This window comes from Tamandua tetradactyla, chromosome 24, assembly GCF_023851605.1.
Source record: "Tamandua tetradactyla isolate mTamTet1 chromosome 24, mTamTet1.pri, whole genome shotgun sequence".
NCBI lineage: Eukaryota > Metazoa > Chordata > Mammalia > Pilosa > Myrmecophagidae > Tamandua > Tamandua tetradactyla.
The window spans coordinates 15,408,997-15,432,004 of NC_135350.1; the positions used below are offsets into that span (position 1 = coordinate 15,408,997).

Genomic DNA, 23,008 nt, shown 5'->3' on the forward strand with positions numbered 1-23,008 from the left:
GAGAGAAGTGTTGTTACATGCAGGAAAACTGGGAAGTCTATTAGGGTAGACTATGAATGTTGAAACACGGAAGGAGAGTTTACTCTGTTCCAAGTCCAATTTGAAATGTTTTACCTAAATTAAGTGCCTGAATTTTTGCAACATCTCTCTGAGGTGGATATCCTTAGATGATGGTTAAAAGTTAGGATCCTGGAGCTCACTGCCTGGGATTGAATTTGGGCTTCACTAATTTACTAACCACGTAGCCTTGGGCTAGTCAATTAATTTCTTTGTGCCTCAATTTTCTCGTCTGTAAAATGGGAGTGATAGCCTCAGAGAGATACTATGAAAATTATAGTTAATATAAGTGCTTAGAATAATGCCTGGCATATATTTAAGTGTTGTGTTAGCTTTTATTGTAACAGTTTATATCCTCTTTACAGCAATTAGTACCTCTCTCCTTTTTTTTTTTTAATAGAGAAATTGAGGCACAGAGATGTCCTAGAGGTTGTTAGTAGTGGAACTGGTTTTGGGCATGCTGCACTTTGAAGAATAACCTTAGTTGAGATAATTTGTAGAGCAATGCTGTCCAATAAAAAAGTGATGTGAGACACATAGGTAATTAAAAAATTTCTAGAGGCCACATTAAAAAAAAAGTAAAAAGAAACACATCTCAGTAATATTTTATTTAACCCTATATATTCAGAATACTATCAATTTAACATCAATATTTTTCAAAATAAGTTTAATGCTATCATAATAAAAGTATAAAATGATTAACAAGATATTTTACATTCTTTTTGTACTACATCTTCGAAATCTAGAGCATATTTTGTACTTAACAGACTAGCCCCATTTCAAAAATCAGTAGTGACATGTGATTGCTGGACAGCACCCCTGTAGAGAATGTTAGGTTGAGGTTGGAAATGAGGATTTGATGGTTAAATTTGAGTTAGAGGGTATATATAGAGAAAAATGGGAGGCCAAGAACTAGTTTTGGTAATAAATATCTTCTGTTATAGAGGAGGTAAAGGATGAATATTCATGGGACTTATAGGCAAAGAGATAAAGTGTAGTGTTATGGCACTCAGGATATTTTTGGATATTCAGTGTTGCAGGAAGATGTCTCTATAAGCCTACAACTAAGAAAAAATCAAGAAAAAGCAAGAATCAGCTTACCTCTTCAGCCACCTCTTAGTCCGATAAAGTCTCAGGTATAGTGAATGTCATTCTCTATCTGACTGAACCTTTCTCTGATGAAGCCTGTTTAGTTTGTCCTCAGGAATGTGTTAGTTGGGCTGAAGGGAATTTGGAATAGGTGAAGTGTCATTCACCTGTTTCACAGAATCATGTCAGGCTGAATCACTTGCTTGGTCGGACCAGCCTTACTGTGGACTTGGAGCCTACTGCCCACAGAGTAGTTGGAAGTCTTGTATGGCATTCAGAGCATCTGTAGTCTCACTCTGGTCTGCTTTGCCATCCTCCTCTCCCACCATTCCTTAAATTTCCTTAGTTTCAGCTCCCATTTATCTTCCATACCTTAAATTCCTATGTTTTTATGCAAATTTTTCCTTCTGCTTGGAAAGCTTGTTGCCCGCTAAAATCTCTAGTCTCGGGCCATTTTAACTTAATTGTTTGGCCCTTGTGTGTACACACATACTTGCACATGGGCTGAATTGCTTGTGTACATCTGTATTGCACTCTCTTTGCTATTATCATGTATCATGTAACATATTTCATTATAGATGTTTTGTGTTTAGACTGAGCTGCTCTTGATAGAATGGGATGGAGACAGAGAGTGCAAAGTAACTTAGGTGCTTCTGATATTAAAAGCCTTAGGTATCAGTAATTAATATCGTAGCACAACTTAAGGGAATTTTTTCTCTCTGTTGTAGTACTCCAATTAGGCTTTGTGTGACTTATGGAGATGAGAGAATATACCTCACAGGATTTTAATGATGTTTCAATGAATTAATATATTTAAAGCACTATGGTGCCTGCCACATGAGCACTATTTAAGGTGTTATTATTTATTTATTCATCAGTGTTTAGCCCCTACTTTTTACCACCTTTGTTCCAGGTGTTGTGGATCCAGTGGTAAAAAGACAGAAAGTGGTCCTGCTTTCATGGATATCGCATTGTACCTGAATGTGATAATTCTCTCTTTTGCCAATTTTACCTTTTCCAAACAATTTGCCCCCTTATACTATTAGTTGCCTTTCATAGAAGATCAACAGCCCTTTTTGGATTTTGGGAAATACTGAGGTAACAAAAATGAAACAAGAATGTAGAAACAGAGCACACAACATAGTGAATGCCAAGCAAGAGGCTAATGTAGTCATTCTTGAAGAATTGGCTGGGTGTGGTCAGGGGGCAGATAGGATCTTCTTGTCCTGGAAGCCAGGGAAATGCAGATGCAAAAATTCCCTAAAGAGAAGGGAGAGCTGGACTTCTACCAAGAACATGCTCTTAATGTTGATGGACAGCAATAAAAAAATGATAGCAGTGTCTAGGTCTGTGATGTCCGGTCTGGCAGCTGCTAGCCACATGTTAGAGGCCAGAGATGCTGGTAACCATCCTACAGTGCACAGGACAGGCCCTCATGATGAAGAATTATGCGGTTCAGTGTTAGTAGTATTGAAGTTGAGAAACCTTGCTCTACTCTGCTTTGAGAAAGAAAAAGGAAAAAAAAAAATCTGAAATGCGAAAGGATTAATGTAAATTAAAATTGACTTGATAATGTGAAATTTAAATTTAGTAAATGCAGTTCCTTAGTTACACTAGCCACATTTCAAGTGCTTAATAGCCATATGTGGCTAGTGGCCACTGTATTGACCAGTGCATAGAATATTTCATCACCCCAGAAAGTTCTTTTAGACAGTATAGACCTATATAATAGCTTTGGAATAACTGCCCCAATTTTTATCTACCTATCTTTTCCTGTATTTATGTATCCCTGTATTTATTTTTATTCTTTCCCCAGGGCAAGGAAATTCCAGATATAGTGGCTACTTAGGAATTATAGGTTTGGACAGTTTGGCACCTTGGCTTTTGAGAGGATACTTAGCATAACACCTTCCCTTAGCACAGCTGCTTCTTTAAATGTGAAGTACCAAATAAGCTTCCCCAGCCTGACTCTCTTACACTGAATTTTGAGGAGTAGTTCTCTATGCCAGTGATTTCAGCTAGATGAGATTTTTGACCCCAGGGGTCATTTGGCAATATTTGGAGACATTTCTGGTTGTTACGCTTCTCGGGGTAAGGGGTTGATGCTTCTAGCATCTGTTAGAGGCCAGAGATGCTGCTAACCATCCTACAGTGCACAGGACAGCCCCCCATGATGAAGAATTACGTGGTTCAATGTTAGTAGTATTGAAGTGGAGAAACCCTGCTCTACTCTGCTTTGAGAAAGAAAAAGGAAAAAAAAATCTGAAATGCAAAAGGATTAATGTAAATTAAAATTGACTTGATAATTGTATTTTCTCTTCCACTAGCCTGGAAGTTACCATCTGTTGCTCTGAGATGGATCAGTTACCCATTGCAAAAACAGCAAAACAGGAAAACCCCAGCTCTGAATTGTTTTGAAATCAACTTACTAAGTAATTGGTTCAAATGAAAGGAATGATTTAAAACCAAGAATTTACTTTTTACTATTCAATTGAATGGTTATCATTTCAGTAAAATATCCTTTCTTAAAGACATAATTTTTTCCAAGTAAGTTTTAACTGAATAAAAATAGTGAAAATATTAGACACTGTATAGTTTCTAACTTTAAATGAATGCAGCCATTGCTCAGGCTCCTATCTTTTATTCTTATCTCTTGTTTCTTTGATTCTTGTTTCCCTTCCCTGTTTCTTTATGTCTCATATATATTTTTTTAAGTGTGCAATTTAGTATAGCTGTAGAGATGGGCAGTTATCACCACTATCTTAATTTGAGAACATTTTTGTCACCCCAGAAAGAGACCTTGTACCCATTAGCATTACTGTTTTCCTCTTTTCCCAGCCCTCAAGAACCATGAGTCTACTTTATGTTTCTATGGATTTGCCTGTTTTGGACATTTCATGTAAATGGAATCATTTATATGTGGCCTTTTGTGACTGGCTTCTTTCACTTAGCATAATGATTTCAAGGTTTGCCCAAGTTATAACATGCATCAGTACTTCATTTCTTTTTATGACTGAATAATATTCCATTGTATGGATATATACCATGTTTTGTTTATCTATTCATCAGTTGACTGATATTTGGGTTGTTTCTGCATTTTTGACCATTATGATTAATGCTGCTGTGAACTTTCATGTACACGTTTTGTGTGCGTTCTTATATGTGATTTTTTTTGGGGGGGCGGTGAAATCTCATTTTATTTTGGGGTTGAAAAGTACAATAATGGAAATAAAATGTTCGCTAGGGGGATTCAACAGTAGATTTGAATTGGCAGAAGAATCAGCAAACTTGAGGATAGATTATTAGAGATGGTACAACCTGAAGAACAGAGAGGAAAAGAGAATGAAGGTCATTATTTGCTTGTTTGTTTAGTGACTAGCTGGATTATTTTCATGAAGTCTGTATACCTGCCTTGGTGTGAAGGCTCTGACATTGCTCCTCAGGCATCACAGCCTTGGGTATACTCTAGTCAACTTGGGATGACTTTGATTTTGACTCTTGTTGACTTTCACGTTACCTGACCACACCCACCAGTTAAGATCTACTAATTGCTGGCCAATTGCTCTTGTTTTCATCAGTGCATGCACTTGGGCATACATTGCTCCACAGACTGATCAAATTAAATCCAAACTCTTGAATGAATAATTCTGGAGGCCAGTGGTTGAGGTTTGTTCTCACCCCAGGTGGACACCTCCTAGCTGTCTCTTTTCCCTGGGTCCCTTTGGCAACCTATCTAATTTACAGTTTAATCTATATGTCCAATGAATTTGCCAATCTAGTTCCAGTGACCTTTCACCACAACCACCAGTTTTTCGAGAGAGCTTGAAGTTCTCCACATTCCATTGCAAATGAAGTCATTTCCTCTGGGAAGAGATTAGGAGCTCTCTCTTTTATGCCCTGCTTTTCCTCCCAGGCCAAATCTCTTGAGTCCTGGCTCTGGCACTGGGGGTGGAGACACTGGAGTGCTTTCTTATGATAGACACTTCTGATTGAGGAGTTGAGTTTTAGGTGAAAAGGAATAGCATAGACTCAAGTCTTCTTGGTTTGCTTCTCCCAATGTGGAACCACTGCCTTATGAGCTGTGACATGGGCTGTTGGGGCCCCAGTATTCTTGGGGCACTGCATCTAACATAGAACTTCTGGTTCATGAGTTGGGGCTGGGCCTATAGCTTAACCTGAGCAACAGGTACCTGAGAGCAGGACGAGCAAAGCTGATGTCCTACCCTCCCAGGAGGATAGTCCTCCAACTGGAAGTTGTTGGGAGAGGGTGCCCTGTGTGCTTGACTTCACTAATCTGGAGTGTAGTTCCTACCTTGCTGAGATGGGAGCGAGGAGGAATGGAGTGGGTCAAGGTTCAGGTGCCACAGACTCTCACTGTTCTTACTGAATTTACTATATTTCTACAAAGTCTGTACCATTCTACATTCTTATCAGCAGTGAGTAAGTGTCCCTATTTTTCCACATCCTCTCCAACTCTTGTAGTTATTTGTTTTTTTTAATAGCTGTCCTTCCTCAAGTAGATGTGAAATAATGTCTTATTGTGGTTTTGATTTGCATTTCCCTAATAGCTAGTGAAGCTGGGCATCTTTTCATGTGCTTTTTAGCCATTTGTATTTCGTCTTTGGAAAAATGTCTATTCAAGTCTTTTGCCCATTTTCAGTTTTTTTTTTATTGTTGAGTTGTAGGATTTCTTTATATATTCTGGATATTAAAGTCTTATCAGATATGTGGTTACCAGATATTTTCTCCTGTTTGAGTAGGTTGTCTTTTCACTTTGATTATAAAGTCCTTTGCACAAAAATTTTTGATGAAGTCCCATTTATATATTTTTCACTTTTGTTTCCTGTGCTTTGGTTGGAAAGTCTGAGAAACCATTGTCTAACATCTTGAAGATGCTTCCTGCACTTTCTTCTGGGAGTTTTATGGTCCTGGCTGATGTTTTTAGGCCTTTGAAATATTTTGAGTTAATTTTTTAAATTATTTCTTTTTAATTGATGTATATTATATATTCACATACCATATAATCATCCAAAGTGTGCAATCAGTGGTTCACTGATCATCGTATAGCTGTACATTTATCATTGCAATCAACTTTTTTTCTTCTTTCTGAAAAATAACATATATATAAAAAACAATAAATTTCAAAGCACAGCACAACAATTAGTTATAGAACAGATTTCAGAGGTTGGTATGGGTTACAATTCCACAATTTTAGGTTTTTCTCCTAACTGCTCTAAGATACTGAAGACTAAAAGAATATCAATATAATGCTTCAGCAGTCATACTCATTTGTTAAACCCTACCTTTTCTGTATAACTCCACCATTACTGTTGATCTTTCTCCCACTCTTTAGGGGTATTTGGGCTATGCCCATTCTAACTTTTTCATATTGGAAGGTATTCTAGTTTGCTAGCTGCTGGAATGCAATATAGCAGAATCAGAATGGCTTTTAAAAAGGGGAATTTAATAAGTTGCTAGTTTACAATTCTGAGGCCGAGAAAATGTCCAATTAAAACAAGTCTATAGAAATGTTCAATCAAAGGTATCCAGGGAAAGATACTTTGGTTCAAGAAGGCCAATGAAGTCCAGGGTTTCTCCCTCAAGTGAGAAGGCACATGGTGAACACGGTTTCTCTCTTGGCTGGAAGGGCACATGGCAAACACAGCATCATTTGCTAGCTTTCTCTTCTGACTTTCTGTCTCATGAAGCTCCCTGGGAGGCATTTTCCTTTTTCATATCTGAAGGTCACTGGCTGATGGACTCTGTTTCTAGTGGCTATGTTGTTCTGCTCTCTCAGAATCTCCCTCATTCTCCAAAATGTTTCCTCTTTTATAGGACATCAGAAACTAATCAAGATCCACTCAAATGGATGGATACATGCCTCCACCTAATCCTGTTTAACAACCACTCTTGATTAAATCGCATCTCCAGGGAGATGATCTAATTACAGTTTCAAACATACAATGCTGAATAGGGATTAGAAGAAACGGCTGCCTTTACAAAATGGGATTAGGATTAAAACATGACTTCTAGGGTGCATACATCATTTCAAACAAACCCAGAAGATGATGTCAATAATATGGGATAGGGGGATGGAACTAGTTGATGTTCTGGAGAGGCTGGCCCTTCTGCATTTCAGGATTTTGTCTGGTCCAGGGACCCATCTAGAGGTTGTAGGTTTCTGTAAAGTTACCTAGTGTGTGGAACCTTTGTAGAATCTTATATAATACTGTGAGTGTTCTTTAAGATTGGCAGGAATGGTTTTGATCAGGGTTTGGCAAATTATGATAGGTGACCTCCACAGTAGCCTCTCAACTCTATTTGAACTCTCTCAGCTACTGATACCTTAACTCTCAGCCACTGATACCTTTACCATGGTATGAGTTAATTTTTGTTTACGGTGTGAGATAGGAGTCTACTTTCATTCTTTGGGATATGGATATCCAGTTCTCCCAGCACTGTTTGTTGAAGACGACTGTTCTGTCCCTGTTGAGTGGACTTGCCAGCTTTGTGAAAAGTCAATTAACCATATATGTGAAGGCTATTTCTGAACTCTTAATGTGATTGCATTGATTGGTTTGTTTATCTTTATTCTTGTACCATGGTATTTTGACCACTGTAGCTTTGTAATGTGCTTTAATGTCAGGAAATGTGAGTCCTCCACTTTTGTTCGTTTTCAAGAAGTTTAGCTATTTGGGGCCCCTCACCCTTCCAAATAAATTCGACAATTGGCTTGTCTATTTCTGTAAAGTACTATTCAAATTTTGATTGGGGTTGCCCTGAATCTAAATCAGTTTGGGTAGACTTGACATCTTGATATTTAGTCTTCCATTTCATGAATACAGAATGTCCTTCTGTTCATTTAGGTCTTCTTTGATTTCTTTTAGCAATGTTTTGTGGTTTTCAGAGTCAAGTCCTTTATATCCTTGGTAAAATTTATTCATAGGTATTTAATTCTTTTAATTCCTTTTTGTAAATGGATTTAAAAAAAAATTCTTCCTTGGATTGCTCACTACTAGTTTATAGAAAATGCTACTGGTTTTTGTGTGTTGCTTTTGTATCCTGACACTGCTGAATTAGTTTATGAGCTCTAGTAGCTTTGGTGGGACTTTCTAAATACAAGATCATGTCATCTGCAAATAGTAAAAGTTTTACTTCTTCCTTCCCAATTTGAATGCCTTTTATATCTTTTTCTTGCATAATTGCTCTGGCTTGAACTTCTAGCAGTATGACACTGGGCATCCTTGTCTTGTTCTGGACCTTAGAAGGAAAGTGTTCTAGTTTGCTAGCTGCCAGAGTGCAATATAACAGAAACAGAATGGCTTTTAAAAAGGGGAATTTAATAAGTTGCTAGTTTACAGTTTTAAGGCCGTGAAAATGTCCCAATTAAAACAAGTCTATAGAAATATCCAATCAAAGGCATCCATCCAGAGAAAGATACCTTTGTTCAAAAAGGCCGATGAAGTTCAGGGTTTCTCTCTCAAGTGAGAAGGCATATGGTGAACACGGTCAGGGCTTCTCTCTCATCTGGAAGGACACATGGTGAGCACGGTGTTATCTGCTAGCTTTCTCTCCTGGCTTCTGGTTTCATGAAGCTCCCCAGGAGGCATTTTCCTTCTTCATCTGCAAAGGTCGTTGGCCCATGGACTGTCTGCTTAGTGGTGCTGCAGCATTCTCTGCTTTCTCTGAATCTCCTTCATTCTCCAAAATGTTTCCTCTTTTATAGGACTCCAGAAACTTATCAAGACCCACCCAAATGGGTAGAGACATGCTGTAATCTAATCCAGTTTAGCAACCACTCTTGATTAAATCACACCATCCAGGGAGATGATCTGATTACAGTTTCAAGCATATAGTATTGAATAGGGATTATTCTACCTTTATGAAATGGGATTTTGATTAAAAACATGGCTTTTCTGGGGGACATACATCCTTTCAAACCAGCACAGAAAGCTTTCAGTTTTTCGTCATTGATTACAATGCTAATTGTGGGTTTTTCATATATGCCCTTATTCATGTTGAGGAAGTTTTTCTTTTACTGCTATGTTTTTTTAATAAAGAAATGGTGCTGGATTTTGTCAAATGCCTTTTCTGCATCAATTGCGATGATCACGTGATTTTCCCCACTTCGATTTGTTAATGTGGTATATTACCATGATATCCTTGTGTTGACTCACCTTGCATACCTAGGATAAAACCTACTTGATCTTGGTGTATAATTCTTTTACTGTGCTGTTGGGATTCAGTTTGCAAGTATTTGGTGGAGAATTTTTACATCTACATTAGAGAGATTGGTCTGTAGTTTTCTTGTAGTGACCTCTAGGAATCTCTTAGGGCCAGACTTCCCAACTGGGGTTATCCAGGGGCTTTCCCATTGAAGGCATTGATATAAAAAATAAAAAACAACTACAAACCAAAAAGCCCTTTAAATTAATATTTAGATGTCTTTAATCTTTAAAACAGGAAAGTTGAAACCATAATGTGTATGCAGAGAGCTTGCTTGACAGTTGGCAATCAGATACACTTGCTCAAAACTTTGTTCTGATTTATGAGATCTGGAGTAGGGCCTGATTCCTTCTAACAAGCTCCCAGGCATACCAGTTGCTGTGAAACATATTTTGTAGTAGCAAGGTTCTGAATGTAACCTTTTAAGTTGTTTTCTCAACCTCTGGAAATGTATGATTGTCTTCATTTTTGCTATTGAGCCTTGCCTTTGTTAATATTGTTCAAGAGAGTATTTTCGATTATCAGCAATTCTACCAGTTTTGGGACGGTTACCATTTCAGGGGTCTCTCTTTGGAGGAACGACAGTTAGTTTGAGGTGGGTGAGGTGGTGGATGTTGAGGTCCAGAATTATGCTTGATATTTTCTGCGTGCTCCATGCCTTTATAAAATTTCATTTAACAAAAATGCCGAGTTCTTTATATAAACTTACAATAAACTCACAAAACACAAGGAAGTGTTTAACATAACCAGGTAGCCTACCTGGAATTTAAGATAGGTCCAAAAAGGGGGCCAGAGGGCCACTCATGTGGGTGATGAGGACAGAAGTTTGTAGAATGTATAGAGCATGCATACCACAAATACCAGAGGCCATGTGATTTTAGTTTAACAGGACTGATAGTCATTTAGTCTCAAATGTAGAAAATATTAAATGAATTGTCTTGAAATGAATGATCCCAATTGATCAAGGCTTAAGATTTTTGAATGTCAGTGATCATTTCATTTGCATATTACACAAAGAAAGCAAATTATACTATATAAAATAAATGCATTGTATCAAACATTTATTGTGCAGGGACTAGGAATAAGAAAGGAGTTTGGGCATTGAGGAAAATATGAAGAACTGTAACTTATGTTCCTTGACTTTCTCTCCCTAGAAAGTTATAATTCATACACACAAAAAAGTTTAAGGGTACAAAATAGACCATAAATATCAATGAATGAGAAGGTCAGTATATGTTATAGGAATATACTTACATTGAGCCAGATAAATATTTCTGCAGAGCCCCGAGACTAATAGGAAAGAAATGATTGACCTGATTTGGTTGACCTGTGGGTAGAAACTAGTCTTTTAAAGACTCTGACAACAAGAATATAAAGTCAGAGGAGAGAACTCACTTTCAGCTCTTAATGAATCAATAATGTCATGTCTCTGGCAGAATTATTGGAAGGATTTGGCTAGAGTGGATAGAAAGGAAAAGAAAGAACTAGAACAAGATTGCATATAGAAGTGGCCTTTGAATTCTTAATAAAGTTGTAGACATTAACCTACTACCTTGCAATTTGGGGAAGTAGGAGAACGTGGCAGATATTTTTTGGACTTTTTTTATTAATCTGAGAAATGTCAAACATACGTATACAGTAAACCTTTTTGCTGGCAGTATATGTATATATATATTTTTTTAACATAGGAGGCAAGAAACTCTGAGGAATCATTCTTTTCTAGCGATTTAAAAAAAATCTTTCCTGTATTTTCTCTCAACCATATCCTTAGCAGTTTATAGTTTGTTAGATAATTATTTTCTTATATTCCACTCAGCTAAATAAGAAAAGCAGAAGATATTTTACAAGGCCAAAAAGAATTTATAGGCTACATGTTTCTTCTTGCCTGAGAGCAAAATAACTTGGAAATATCCCAAAACAAAATGACCAAGTCAAACAGGTTCTGTGAGTGTAGATGTTATTACTTGGGTATAGCACCCTCCTTCTGCTTCCCCTACTCCGTTTCCAGCAGAGACCTAACTTCTTTCTTTCCACCTGGCCTGGTTTGCAGATAAACTAGTTACCTCAGAAAAGGTGCTGTTGCTTCCCAGGATGATGCAGATGTCTCTGTGTAAAACCCTGCTTTATTTAAATTCTTGGCAATACAGAGCTGGTAAGTTATGTTTACTTCACCAGTTTACTGAAAAGAAATGGGCCAAGAAACACGTATTAAAATTTTTCAAAGGTGATTATTGAACTTAAAAATACAGTTTTACTGGAAATTCTAACTATTGAGATCATTGGGGGGGGTGTGGGGAGGCTTTTGTGGTGTATTCATTAAAAGAATTGTCATACTGTCTCTTTGGCTCCAGAGCATTTTCCACCCAATGAGTCACCTTACTAGGATATGCTCTCCTTGAGGATGGTGATTTTTATTTATTGTTTGTTTATTAATTATTTATTAGTTTTTTGTTGTTCACTTCTCCATGATTCAGAAGGACAAAGGATGCCTTTCTTCTGTGTGGTAAGAGTTGGATTATGAAAGGAGAGATGGAAAACGAGATCTTTAACCTCAGGCACCTTCTCAAGCAGATTGCTTTAAGGAAGTAATACGTATGAAAGTTAAAGATCTGGATGGAAATTAGTTCTTCAGATATCCAACTTCTATACTTACAAGGGTCCCTGTCTCTGTTATGAAGATATATGGGCAAAACTACAACCCTGGTTCTATTTGTCGCTGACTATTCATAGCCTGCACTTGTGGCACTAACCATGGCTAGGGAAGAATATACAGTCATGCTGACTGGTCTTGCTTTAAATTTATGATCACTGACTTCAAGTGAGTCCTTGAGGCTGCCCGGCAGTCATTCTGTATTTCCCTAGCACATTCACTTTCACTTTTCTTTGCTGTTCCCTGTGTCTGGCATGTACCTCCCCCAGAGATCAGAAAGGTCTTAAATATCCTCCTTTTGGTGATGTCTTCCCTGACTACCCTAAATTTTCAACATCTGTCCTCCTGGGTACTTGTTATCCCATTCTTTACTTTTTTTCCTCTTCGACAGTTATTAGCCTAACTTACATAATTTACTTACTTATTTTGATGCCCTCTCCGCCCCCCAGCTCCCATCGGAACCCTGTGAACATGGGAGACTTGTTAAAGTACAGACTGTTGGGTCTCAACTCAGAGTTTCTGATTCAGTGGGCCTGGAACAGGACCTGAGAATTTGCATTTATATCATATTCCCAAGGGATTCTGAAGTTGTTAGTCATGAGCCATACTTTGAATACCACTATTCTAGAATATAAGCTCCTTGAGGACAGTGATTTTTATTTATCGTGTACTTAATTTATTTATAGTTTTTTTTATTGTTCACTTCTGTTTCATCAGCACCTAGAAGAGTGTTAAGCATGCAGTATGAATTTGGTAAATGCTTTTGAATGAATGAATAGATCATGAATAATTCTGTCAGGAATGATAAGACCTTCAAGCAGAATCAAATATAGACACCCTGTCAAGAGAATGCTGACATTATTTACTTTATAAAAATATAGCTGTTGAAAGGAATCTAAATTATATTTATGCACCATAGGAAAAGAATCTAGAGGCTATATATGTCTGTGTGTTTGTGTGTGTGTGTGTCTATTTATATGTATTTTAGAAAGCATATGTATTATAAAAAGCAGCTTTATTGAGATATGATCACATACACTCAATTCACCTACATAAAATATATAATTTAGTGGTTTTCAGTATAGTACACTATACTTACTATACTATACTCATCACTGAAAAAGAAATGCCATACCCATTAGCAATCACTCCCCAATTCCTCTCAACCTCCCAGCTTAAGGCATCCGCCAGTCTAGGTTCTTTCTGTATGGGTTTACCTATTCTGGACATTCTGTTATAAAGGGAATTAGGTGAAATGTAGTCCTTTATAACTGGCTTCTTTTGCTAAGCATAATGTCTTTGAGGTTTATCTGTGTTGTAGTATCTATCAGTACTTCATTCCTTTTTATGGCTGAATAATATTCCCTTGTATGGCTATACCACATTCTGTTTATCTAGTCATCAATTGATGAACATTTGGGTTCTTTCCACTTTTGGCTATTATGAATAATGCTGCTGTGAACATGTGTACCTGATTTTTTGTATGGACATATATTTTCATTTCTTTTCCATCTAATAGTAGAATTGCTGTGTTATATGGTAACTGTGTGTTTAACATTTCGAGGAACTGCTATTTTTCAAAGTGGCTGTACTGTTTTCTGTTTCCACCAGCAATGATAGAAGGATTCCAGTTTCTCTTAAGTCCTCAATAACATTTGCAATGGTCTTTTTTATTATAGCCATGCTACTAAGTGTTAAATGATATCTCATTATGGTTTTCATTTGCCTTTCCTTGATGGCTGCTGATGTTGAGCATCTTTTCACGAGCCATTTGTGTGTCTTCTTTGGAGAAATGTCTGTTCACATCCTTTGGGTGGGGCCTATGTAATTTTATGTTCTTTTTGTTTAAGAAAATGAAGAAAATTTGGGAGAACAAGTTATAACCAGTGTATTTTGCCTATATTATAAAAGTCGCCACAATGTATTTGGTAATATTCACAGACGTACCTTCTACAATTCATTCAGGAGACTTTGCTCATATACCATCTTTGTGGAGAGGCATTTCTTTTTTATTTTTAATTAATTTATTTATTAGTTAAAAAAATTAACAGCAAACAAAAACATTAACATTGATCATTCCATTCTACATATATCATCAGTAATGGAGAGGCATTTCTTGTTCATTCTTTTGAAGAGGCACTCATCCCCCATTTCCTTTACCTTTCTTTTCCTTTTATTTTATTTATTAGAATAGTTGTAGGTTTATAGAAAAATCTTGCAGAGATTACAGAGTTCCCATATACCCCCTTCCCCTGCCTAGTTTTCCCTATTATTAATATCTTGCATTAGTGTAATACATTTGTTAGAATTGATGAACCAATATCCCTTTCCTTTCTTAACCGTTTTTTTTTTTCCCAGAGTGTAAATTTAGCTCTCTGACATTATAATTAAGTTTTATTTTTATTGTTTTCCAGTGGAATGTCAGCTAAATGAGGGTAGATACTTTGTTTTATTAACGTTTGGCACTCTAGTAAAGCCTCAGAAATGCCGGCTGAATGAATGATTAATGGATCAATGACCAAAAAGACAGGGCTCTGAGTCCGCCACTCACTATGGGATCTTGGACAAGTTATTAGTTTTTCTTAGGCTTATCATCTTTATCTGTAAAACCATATTGGAGGGGGCATATGGGTGGTTCAATGGTAGAATGCTTGCCTGCTAAGCAGGAGACCTGAGTTTAATTCTTGGCCCATGTGCCCAAAAAGAAGAAGAAAAAAATAAAAAGTAAAAATAAAAACAAAACAAAACAAAAAACAAACCACGCTGAAAAGAGCAGCTGTGTCATTGGGTTGCTATGAGGATTGTGTTAGTTGGAATATACAAGGCATTAAAAACTGTGCCAGGTACTCAAAAAAAAAAAAGTACCTGTTTTATTTTTTTCCTTGTGTTTGGTATGCTATATAGAATAACTATCTCTATGTGTAAATGTTTGCTTTTTAAAGGACTCAAGTGAATCAGAATTCTCTTTTTTCTATTCCAGGGCATGCAGAGAGCAACTAATGTCACTTATCAAGCCCACCACGTCAGCAGGAACAAGAGAGGTCAGGTCGTGGGGACCAGAGGTGGCTTCCGTGGTTGCACAGTTTGGCTAACAGGTATGGTCAAGAGAGAAACAAGTTCTTCTTTTTTTTTTTTAGCATGGGCAGGCACCGGGAATCAAACCTGGGTCTCCTGCATGGCAGGCGAGAATTCTGCTGCTGAACCACCTTCATACCACCTGAAATATGTTCATTTTAAAAGCAGTGTTTGTAGGAAGCTGTTTTGATTTGTAAAGCTGCTGGAATGCAATAGACCAGAAATGGATTGGCTTTTATAAGAGGGATGTATTAAGTTGCAAATTACAATTCTAAGGCCATGAAAAGGTCCAAATTAAGGTACCAACAAGAGGACACCTTCTCGGAAGAAAGGCAGCTGGCAACTGGGTTCCTCTGTCATGTGTAAAGGCACATGGTAATGTCTGCTTTCCTCTCCTGGTTTCTGATTTCAAATGGATCCTGTGGGTCCTGCTGGCATTTTCTGGGGCGTTTTCTTTCTGTATTTCCAAACATCTGTGTCAAGCTTTCTCCAAAAATGTTTCCCTCTTAAATGATCCAGTAAACTGATTAAGACCCACCATGAATGAGTAAGGTCACATCTTCAAGGGAATGACCTAATCAAAAGGCCCCACCCAATAGATCTGCCCTCACAGATTGTATTTGAAGAATATGGCTCTTCTGGGGGTACATAACAGTTTCAGACTAGCTCAGCAGCTTGAATTAGGAGTAAGCAAATCTAAGTTTTGAACTCTGAACTTGATTTTTTTTTTATTAATTAAAGAAAAAAAAAGAAATTAACCCAACATTTAGAAATCATTCCATTCTACATATGCAATCAGTAATTCTTAACATCATCACATAGATGCATGATCATCATTTCTTAGTACATTTGCATCGATTTAGAAGAAGAACTAGCAAAACAACAGAAAAAGATATAGAATGTTAATATAGAGAAAAAAATAAAAATAATAATAATAGTACAAAAAAAAGACAAACAAACAAACAGACAGACAAAAAAAAAAACCTATAGCTCAGATGCAGCTTCATTCAGTCTTTTAACATGATTACTTTACAATTAGGTATTATTATGCTGTCCATTTTTGAGTTTTTGTATCTAGTCCTGTTGCACAGTCTGTATCCCTTCAGCTCCAATTACCCATTATCTTACCCTGTTTCTAACTCCTGCTGGACTCTGTTACCAATGACATATTCCAAGTTTATTTTCGAATGTCGGTTCACATCAGTGGGACCATACAGTATTTGTCCTTTAGTTTTTGGCTAGACTCACTCAGCATAATGTTCTCTAGGTCCATCCATGTTATTACATGCTTCATAAGTTTATTCTGTCTTAAAGCTGCATAATATTCCATCGTATGTATATACCACAGTTTGTTTAGCCACTCGTCTGTTGATGGACATTTTGGCTGTTTCCATCTCTTTGCAATTGTAAATAACGCTGCTATAAACATTGGTGTGCAAATGTCCGTTTGTGTCTTTGCCCTTAATTCCTTTGAGTAGATTCCCAGCAATGGTATTGCTGGGTCGTATGGCAATTGTATATTCAGCTTTTTGAGGAACCGCCAAACTGCCTTCCACAGTGGTTGCACCATTTGACATTCCCACCAACAGTGGATAAGTGTGCCTCTTTCTCCGCATCCTCTCCAGCACTTGTCATTTTCTGTTTTGTTGATAATGGCCATTCTGATGGGTGTGAGATGATATCTCATTGTGGTTTTGATTTGCATTTCTCTAATGGCCAGGGACATTGAGCATCTCTTCATGTGCCTTTTGGCCATTTGTATTTCCTCTTCTGATAGGTGTCTGTTCAATTCTTTTTCCCATTTTGTAATTGGGTTGGCTGTCTTTTTGTTGTTGAGTTGGACAATCTCTTTATAAATTCTGGATACTAGACCTTTATCTGATATGTCGTTTCCAAATATTGTCTCCCATTGTGTAGGCTGTCTTTCTACTTTCTTGATGAAGTTCTTTGATGCACAAAAGTGTTTAATTTTGAGGAGCTCCCATTTATTTATTTCCTTTTTCAGTGCTCTTGCTTTAGGTTTAAGGTCCATAAAACCGCCTCCAATTGTAAGTTTCATAAGATATCTCCCTACATTTTCCTCTAACTGTTTTATGGTCTTAGACCTAATGTTTAGATCTTTGATCCATTTTGAGTTAACTTTTGTATAGGGTGTGAGATATGGGTCCTCTTTCACTCTTTTGCATATGGATATCCAGTTCTCTAGGCACCATTTATTGAAGAGATTGTTGTGTCCCAGGTGAGTTGGCTTGACAGCCTTATCAAAGATCAAATGTCCATAGATGAGAGGGTCTATATCTGAGCACTCTATTCGATTCCATTGGTCGATATATCTGTCTTTATGCCAATACTATGCTGTTTTGACCACTGTGGCTTCATAATATGCCTTAAAGTCAGGCAGCCCGAGACCTCCAGCTTCGTTTTTTTTCCTCAAGATGTTTTTAGCAATTCGGGGCACCCTGCCCTTCCAGATAAATTTGCTTATTGGTTTTTCTATTTCTGAAAAATAAGTTGTTGGGATTTTGATTGGTATTGCATTGAATCTATAAATCAATTAGGTAGGATTGACATCTTAACTATATTTAGTCTTCCAATCCATGAACACGGTATGTCCTTCCATCTATTTAGGTCTTCTGTGTTTTCTTTTAGCAGTTTTTTGTAGTTTTCTTTATATAGGTTTTTTATCTCTTTAGTTAAATTCATTCCTATGTATTTTATTCTTTTAGTTGCAATTGTAAATGGAATTCGTTTCTTGATTTCCCCCTCAGCTTGTTCATTGCTAGTGTATAGGAACACTACAGATTTTTGAATGTTGATCTTGTAACCTGCTACTTTGCTGTACTCATTTATTAGCTCTAGTAGTTTTGTGGTGGATTTTTCTGGGTTTTCGACGTATAGTATCATATCGTCTGCAAACAGTGATAGTTTTACTTCTTCCTTTCCAATTTTGATGCCTTGTATTTCTTTTTCTTGTGTAATTGCTCTGGCTAGAACCTCCAACACAATGTTGAATAATAGTGGTGATAGTGGACATCCTTGTCTTGTTCCTGATCTTAGCGGGAAAGTTTTCAATTTTTCCCCATTGAGGATGATATTAGCTGTGGGTTTTTCATATATTCCCTCTATCATTTTAAGGAAGTTCCCTTGTATTCCTATCTTTTGAAGTGTTTTCAACAGGAAAGGATGTTGAATGTTGTCAGATGCCTTCTCTGCATCAATTGAGATGATCATGTGATTTTTCTGCTTTGATTTGTTGATATGGTGTATTACATTAATTGATTTTCTTATGTTGAACCATCCTTGCATAGCTGGGATGAATCCTACTTGGTCATGATGTATAATTCTTTTAATGTGTTGCTGGATTCGATTTGCTAGAATTTTGTTGAGGATTTTTGCATCTGTATTCATTAAAGAGATTGGCCTGTAGTTTTCTCTTTTTGTAATATCTTTGCCTGGCTTTGGTATGAGGGTGATGTTGGCTTCATAGAATGAATTGGGTAGTTTTCCCTCCACTTCGATTTTTTTGAAGAGTTTGAGGAGAGTTGGTACTAATTCTTTCTGGAATGTTTGATAGAATTCACATGTGTAGCCATCTGGTCCTGGACTTTTCTTTTTGGGAAGTTTTTGAATGACTAATTCAATTTCTTTACTTGTGATTGGTTTGTTGAGGTCATCTATTTCTTCTTGAGTCAAAGTTTGTTGTTCATGTCTTTCCAGGAACCTGTCCATTTCATCTAAATTGTTGTATTTATTAGTGTAAAGTTGTTCATAGTATTCTGTTATTACCTCCTTTATTTCTGTGAGGTCAGTGGTTATGTCTCCTCTTCCATTTCTGATCTTATTTATTTGCATCCTCTCTCTTCTTCTTTTTGTCAGTCTTGCTAAGGGCCCATCAATCTTATTGATTTTCTCATAGAACCAACTTCTGGTCTTATTGATTTTCTCTATTGTTTTTATGTTGTCAATTTCATTTATTTCTGCTCTAATCTTTGTTATTTCTTTCCTTTTGCTTGCTTTGGGGTTAGTTTGCTGTTCTTTCTCTAGTTCTTCCAAGTGGACAGTTAATTCCTGCATTTTTGCCTTTTCTTTTTTTCTGATATAGGCATAGGGCAATAAATTTCCCTCTTAGCACTGCCTTTGCTGCGTCCCATAAGTTTTGATATGTTGTGTTTTCATTTTCATTCGCCTCGAGGTATTTACTAATTTCTCCTGCATTTTCTTCTTTGACCCACTGGTTGTTTAAGAGTATGTTGTTGAGCTTCCACGTATTTGTGAATTTTCTGGCCCTCCGCCTATTATTGATTTCCAACTTCATTCCTTTATGATCCGAGAAAGTGTTGTGTATGATTTCAATCTTTTTAAATTTGTTGAGACTTGCTTTGTGACCCAGCATATGGTCTATCTTTGAGAATGATCCATGAGCACTTGAGAAAAAGATGTATCCTGCTGTTGTGGGATGTAATGTCCTATAAATGTCTGTTAAGTCTAGCTCATTTATAGTAATATTCAGATTCTCTATTTCTTTATTGATCCTCTGTCTAGATGTTCTGTCCATTGATGAGAGTGGTGAATTGAAGTCTCCAACTATTATGGTATATGTGTCTATTTCCCTTTTCAGTGTTTGCATCTGAACTTGATTTGCGCATCAGTAACATGTACATGACCTAATTACTTAATAATAACTTACTGAGTTTTGGTAATTTCTTTTGTTCCTCATAGGATTGCTGTTAAAATAAAAGGGAAAAACCAGAAAGCATGTTAAAGCTACCTTCTAGTACATACTACATTAAATTCTATGAATGTCTGAGTCCAAATATGACCTGAATTCTGCCTACAGTGTAAACCCTGTGAAGAGAAAGAATGAGTGATAAAGAATTTCACATAATCAATTTCTGTGATTTAGCTTTTGCTTGGCCTCCAGTTGGTTTTTTTTTTTGACAGCAAGGTTGTCTTTTATCAGTTTATAATAACGAGCAAAAGGGTTGTGAGCTGGGAGCTTAGGATATTGGGTACTCCTTTTCTTGAACGTGTCATATCTAAAAAATACTAGAAGAAATACTTACTGTGGTTTCTCTACTATGGTGCTTTCAGGTTAGTTATTAGTTGTTTTTTCCAAATTGATTGCCCAAAGAGACGCTCCATGGTCTTTTCTGACCCAACATTGGAAGTCACACGTTATCACTTTTACTGCTGTTTGCTTGTTATGTGCCAGCCCTAAGTCCAGATTCATGGTTGATGGATTAGACTAACCATTGATGCGACAGGTCTCATTGTAGAAGTGGGATGTTGTGGCCATCTTTGGAGAATGTAGTCTGTCACACTTTTAATGTATGTTTTAATGTATAGCATATAGCACTATAGTGTACCCCTCAGCACATCATCCTTTTTATTTATTTTCATTTAAGCTCTATACTACCATGACTTCCTTAGTTGTGAATATTTTTACTACTAAGGTGGTGAGTGTTAGTGATTTATGTGCTCATTTCTCCTTTATTTCTTGTTATTGAGTGAATAAATTATCATTGGTAGAAGAGGATGAGTTGAAATGAGATTATCTTTTCAAGATTAATTATAATATTGATTGGATTAGGAAGATGGCTTTATTGTAGTGGTCTTATGAGAGATGATGATCCTGGGATGTGGAAGTAACTTTGTAATATTTCACTTACTCTGGCCTTCTTTCATCAGAAATATAGAGGAGTAGATTATTTCAGAAATAACTTGGGTATATAGCTTTATTTTAAAATTTGGCATGCTACTTTAATGGTAACAAGAGAACAAAGTAAATAGCTTTTCAATCTCATCTGATGTTAAAATTGGTTAAACCCTTTTGAAGCTCATTAATGATTTGTAAGATCCCTTTGGGCATAGATATGAATTATTAAAAGTATACATAATTATCATGTTTGAATTATAGATGTTTTTCTAGGTAAGAGGTAATTTTGTGCAGAACAGTATTGGGTAAGAATGTTTCTGAGTGAATAATGAATATTTCTAAGCGTGTGATTCAGATTTTTTATTTCTAAATAATTATCCTTCTAACTTTGCACATGGAATCCATTTGAACTGTTTAATTTAGGCTTATCTGGAGCTGGGAAGACCACAGTGAGCATGGCTTTGGAGGAGTACTTGGTTTGCCATGGTATTCCATGTTATACGTTAGATGGTGACAACATTCGTCAAGGTCTGAATAAGAATCTTGGCTTTAGTCCTGAAGACAGAGAAGAGAATGTTCGACGCATTGCTGAAGTTGCTAAGCTGTTTGCAGATGCTGGCCTAGTGTGTATCACAAGTTTTATATCACCTTATACTCAGGTATGTGGTTTTATGCCATTGTTATTCTAATTACATTTATTTGTTGTAAACATGATATCAGGCAAAGCAAAGAAAACAATTAAATACTGACATGCTTTGAGACTAAATCCAAATTAAAGTAATTAACTTAAGGTATTGCTCTGCTGGGAATAACTTTTCTGAGTAAGTCTATTTATGATAAAACCTGCTTTAAATAAACCCAAATATAACCAAAGCCAATGGTGGAATGATTTCAAATTCTACTTTTCAATTTAGCTAACTTTTAGTGAATTCTCACCGTGTGTAGCCAACCAAAATCTAAGTTTTTAACCTTGTATCCTTCCATGGCTTCTTTGTTCACAATACTTTATTCTTGTCTTTTATTATACTCTCCCTCTAATTTTAGAAACCTCTAATTTTTAAAGACCCTGTCTTTTAAACTTCAGTTAATTCCTGTTTCTCTTTTGAGACTTAGGTTAGGTATCTCCTTCTGAGTACCTTTCCTTATGTATTCAGATTTTGTTGGGTATCTGTCTTTGTTGTCCTCATTATTTTACTTTCACATTTTAATTTATTATAAATACTTGTTCATTTGTTGGTGGTGCTAATAGTAGCAGTATTAATAATACTATTAATAATAGCGGCAGCTGGTATTTATTGAATACTTGCTATGTACTGATAATTATTTTTAAAGTGCTTTTATGTAAATTAACTCATTTAGTTCTCATCACACAATGAGGAAGATAGAGGTGAGGAAATAGGCATAAATTATTCAGCTCACATACTATAGATGGTAGAGCAAAAATTTGAACTGAAGAGATTGTGTCCACCAAGCTATGCAGGCTCTAAAATCTCTGCTGGGTCCTTGAGGTTTGAGGCTGAATCTTATCTTTGTAACCTTGATGCCAAGCCAGCTGGAACATAGTGGATGCATAGTGATTATTGAAAGATAGCCTCATAGGAAGCCCTGATATGAAAGAACAAGTGAGTTAGTGTAGTGGTTAAGGGCTGGGACTTTGGAGTTGAACCAAACGGGTTTGAATCTTGGCTCTGCCAATTACTGTAGCTATGACTTTGGTAAGTTCATTTAACCTTCCTAAGCTCAGATAATAATGCGTGTCTCCTAGGGTTGCTTTGAGGATTAAAGTCATGCATTTAAAACCCTTAGCACAGTGCCTGGTATGTAATAAGTGCTCAGCAAATATAGTAACTAATAATAGCACTATTATGTACTGTATTATAAATGAATGTGGATGGTTACTTGGATTTTTTAAAAACAAAATTAGACCAATAAGGGTTATAGAAAAATGGCAGTTGAATGTTAATCTAATATGTTCCCTTAATTAAAATTATCATAGCAGGAATCCTGATAGGCTTTGTGAGGAGTAGCTACATTTCATTTCCCTGAAATCTTGTGACCATTGTCAACACATAAAAGTGTATTGTTAATGAAGTGGATAGACAGAATGAGAGTTTAGAGTTCCTGAATCTTTGAATGGAAACAGTTTTCGCAGTAATAATATTCTTGAATCTCCTGGGAACCTTGGTAACCCTTGGAAAAAGGGAAAGGTAGCACCACCTGATTTGGAGAGCTATCACCTAAGACCTGGGAATTTA

At 36.5% G+C, this 23,008-nt stretch overlaps 1 protein-coding gene across 3 annotated transcripts in view; it reads left to right on the forward strand.

Moving 5' to 3' along the window:
* PAPSS1 (3'-phosphoadenosine 5'-phosphosulfate synthase 1) overlaps window positions 1-23,008 on the forward strand; it is a 167,454-nt gene that overhangs the window by 2,683 nt on the left and 141,763 nt on the right. For all 3 annotated transcript variants that reach the window (XM_077142613.1, XM_077142615.1, XM_077142614.1), the window contains exons 2-3: window positions 15,003-15,117; window positions 21,177-21,412. In XM_077142613.1, coding sequence (XP_076998728.1) covers window positions 15,003-15,117; window positions 21,177-21,412 — 351 coding nt within the window. The remainder of the gene's footprint in view (window positions 1-15,002; window positions 15,118-21,176; window positions 21,413-23,008) is intronic.